The 3,449-nt window shown below is 42.8% G+C and overlaps 1 protein-coding gene across 1 annotated transcript in view; it reads right to left on the bottom strand.

The window, feature by feature from the left end:
- Positions 1–2,310: 2,310 nt before the first annotated feature.
- Positions 2,311–3,449, bottom strand: part of LOC101659237 (40S ribosomal protein S3a-like) — a 2,812-nt gene continuing 1,673 nt past the window's right edge. Inside the window, exon 2 of the mRNA XM_045295747.1 lies at positions 2,311–2,417. Within this exon, the coding sequence (XP_045151682.1) occupies positions 2,311–2,417 (107 nt within the window). The remainder of the gene's footprint in view (positions 2,418–3,449) is intronic.

Below are 3,449 nucleotides of genomic sequence, written 5' to 3'. Positions count from 1 at the left end.
TGTATGAGCCCCTAATAAAATGTTTTTAAAAAAATAAAGAAAGAAAGAAATCGGGAGAAAAAAAAAAAACAACCACAAAGTAAAACAGATGAAAACCTTAATCGAAAAGAAAGAAAATATTGAAAACGAGGACTAATTTAAACGGATCACAGAGAGAATGATAGGATGCTAAATTGTAACCTAACTGCATTTGAAGTAATCTGCTTTGCAATGAATTCGCCAACAGGCACCTCCCTTTCGACTGTGGTGTGTTGCCTCCGTTCATAAATGAAAGAAGTACTAAATTTCAGTTACAGGTTGGAGGTTTTAAAGGTTATATATATTTTCCCCATCTAAGTTCACCTTCCTCTGTGTCAAGAAACCCTCCATGCAGCAAGGGGAGCAAAGTAACCAAGTCCCCAGGAATCCTAAGAATAGACTTCTGACCCCAGGGACGGGGCTTGGCACCTCATCAGACTTGATGGGAAAACATACATAAGGGTCAGCAGACAGACCTGGAACTATCTATTGGGTTGTTTGTTTGTTTCTCTCTTGTCCTGTGCTTGTCTATCTATAAGCAGGATGGACAATCCTGAGGAGAAAACAAGACTGGGAGGACATGGGAGAGGAGGGGGTGGGGAGCCAACAAATTCAGGGATAAAGGAACCACAAGAGATCTAAACTGATGTGGAGGGCCTGGTGGGGTTTGATAAGTGCAATGTATCTGAGAGGAATTACTGAGAGCTGAATGAAGGGTGAGCATGATCATGGGATAGGAGGAAGCTGAGAGGAAATAGAGGAAAGTAGTAGGAGGCAAAAGGTATATGTATGTATATATGTAAATATATTAATTTATAATGAAAGGGATAGAGGCCAACGCACATGTATTTCTATGTTAAGTATTAAGATAGCAGGTGGACTTTGGCCCTATGCTGAAGACCTCCTTTAACACAAGAACACTTTGTTATAATAACCTGGCACTCTTTGATACTTTCCCGACATGATTGATGAAGACAAAATGGGTGCATAAGCAAATGTAAAGAGAAAGGATGGTGCTTGGCTATCAAAAGATGTAGCCTCTGGGGTCTTAAAGGCTTGAAGTCAAACAAGCGGCCTTCTAGCAGGGAAGCAAATATGCCCACCTGGAAGAAGCACACCAGCCTGTGTGATCATGAGGTGTTGATGGGTATCAGGTATCAGGTATCAAAAGATCCAAAACAATCATATCTATGTGAAAGAAGGGGGTTGAAGTGGAGACCTAAAGTCCATCTATAGATGATTGGACATCCCCCCCACAGAAAGGTTACAAGGAAGGGACGATTCAACCAGGGTGCAGTATAGCACCGGCAAAACACACATTCCTCTAGTTCCTGAATGCCCCCCACTACCATGACTCAGCTCTACCTTACAAATCCAGCTAGACCGGAGTACAATGAAAATAATTTTATGGTTGGGGTCACCACAACATGAGGAATTGTATTAAAGGATCGCGACATTAGGAAGGTTGAGAACCACTGATAGAGTGGTAGAAAGGAGTGGTAATTAGTCTGGTGGCTGTTAAGGGATGGACCAAGGGTGGCCAGGTAAGGGCAAAGAGGCAGGCTCCACGAAGGAGGACAGGCCAGTAAAGACTGGTTCATTGAGTCATTCAGCAAACATTCATTGAACTTCCATCTTGTCCCCAGGCTATAGGGAAGGCTCCAAGAGCCCCGCCCTTACCAAAGGGAGAAGACATACTACTTTCAGAAAAGGAGAAAAACCTATGTCGTTTGAGAAAAAGTAAGGCAAGGGGGAGCAAAAATGAACAGGTGGAGGACTTGATTTTAATTGTCCATCTTTGTACAGAAAGACTCGAAGAGAACTTTGTGCAAAGATCTCAGCATGACCTTTCGGGGAGAACTCGGACGTCCCCATAGCTCTTCACAGACCTGACAGTCACCGATAAGCGGAGGTGAGAAGACGCATGGAAGCAAAGAAGCAGAATGCAGGGTAGAGTACAATCATGGGAAAAGCCAGTTCAGAGAGGGCTTCTTTCCTCCAAAACAATTCTGATTTTATCCTGTCTTGAAAGGTTTGAGGCCTGGGAGAAGGCCTGGTGAGGTCTGCATTTTATAGAAACCTCTGTTTCTGCTAGCCTTAACCTGGTTAGTTTAGACACTCAGAAGTGTAGTCTTCCTGACTGTAAAATGTCCAGCAATGGGTTCTGCTTTCTGGAGCTCAAGTTTTTTTTTGTGTGTGTAAAAGGAAATCAGGCTAATGGAATCAAATGGACACACAGGCTTAGAAATCAGGAGATGATTGTGTAGAATGGAAATACAATTTTCTGCTAAATTAAGTCAGGGTCATTTTGTAACTGTCAGATATAAGTTGTTTATCTCTACAAATGACGGTATCATCTTTGGCTGGTTTGTTAAGCAACCGGTTATAGGCATTTGCTTCTGGGGAACAGAAAATCAACACAGTAGGACAGGTGTTGCTACCCACTGAGATAAAAACTGCACACTGGACTAATGAACCATGCAAACCAAGTATCACTTCCTATAATCTTGAGACCAGAAGAGTTAGGTGGTGCCTGGCGATCACTATCAATTGCTCTGACAAGGATCACATTAGAAGGTTCTGGATAGAGTGGGAGAACACGTGGAACAGAACATACAACAGACCTGGCTTACTGTCAGACAGAGACAGTTGAACCTCCAGGACTATAGCCCTCAGTCACTCTTCAGACTTGGAAATGAACTCACCCCCTGAGTTTTCAACCTAAGGTCTGTAAAGAGAATAAGACATGAATTTAATCAGAAGGTCAGCATACTTTAGTACCAACCATTTGCTATCAAAAGGGCAACATTTACCTAACAATAACGGGTTTGGAAAGAAGGAGCCATAGAAATCGGAAACATGCGGAGGAAGTGGGGTAGAGGATGGTGCATTAAGGGAATTGCAAGGGCTGAACTGAAATAAAATATGTATGAGCTGTTGCATGTAAAACTGATGGTCTGTACTGTAACCCTTCGTTTATGTCACAATTTTTAAAAAAGATACAATTTACAAAATGTAAACACTCAGGTAATTTTCTTCCCCTTCTACCCCGAACTTCTCCCCCAAGCTGAAAATGGACCCAATTAATTTTACATATTTAAGGCCCTTAAAAATCCTTGACATAGGTACATAGGTAAATCAATCTTCTCCAGCAGGGCAGCAAGTTTTTCTAAGATGCTAATTTGATCAGGACTCTCCCTAGAGGGGACCCTCAACTGGATGAACGGACAAGGTGGCTGCCACCAGAGGACCGCTGGTGAGGACAGCGCAGGCCTGGGTGGTGCTTCTCTCTGTCCTGCACCGTGTCCACAGCGTCGCTGTGAGTCAGACACAACTTGGTGGCACCTAACAACTGAAAAAAAAGAAAAGAAACAGAACTTTGTCTGAAACAGAAGTTTGAGTTTCGTGGGTTTAGGTAATGGAGAAATGAA

Source organism: Echinops telfairi, unplaced genomic scaffold, assembly GCF_000313985.2.
Source record: "Echinops telfairi isolate 266 unplaced genomic scaffold, ASM31398v2 ScPeMD7_5868;HRSCAF=6743_0, whole genome shotgun sequence".
Taxonomy (NCBI): Eukaryota; Metazoa; Chordata; class Mammalia; order Afrosoricida; family Tenrecidae; genus Echinops; species Echinops telfairi.
Note: the sequence above shows the minus strand (reverse complement) of the source record. Positions and strands in the feature narration are given on the sequence as shown.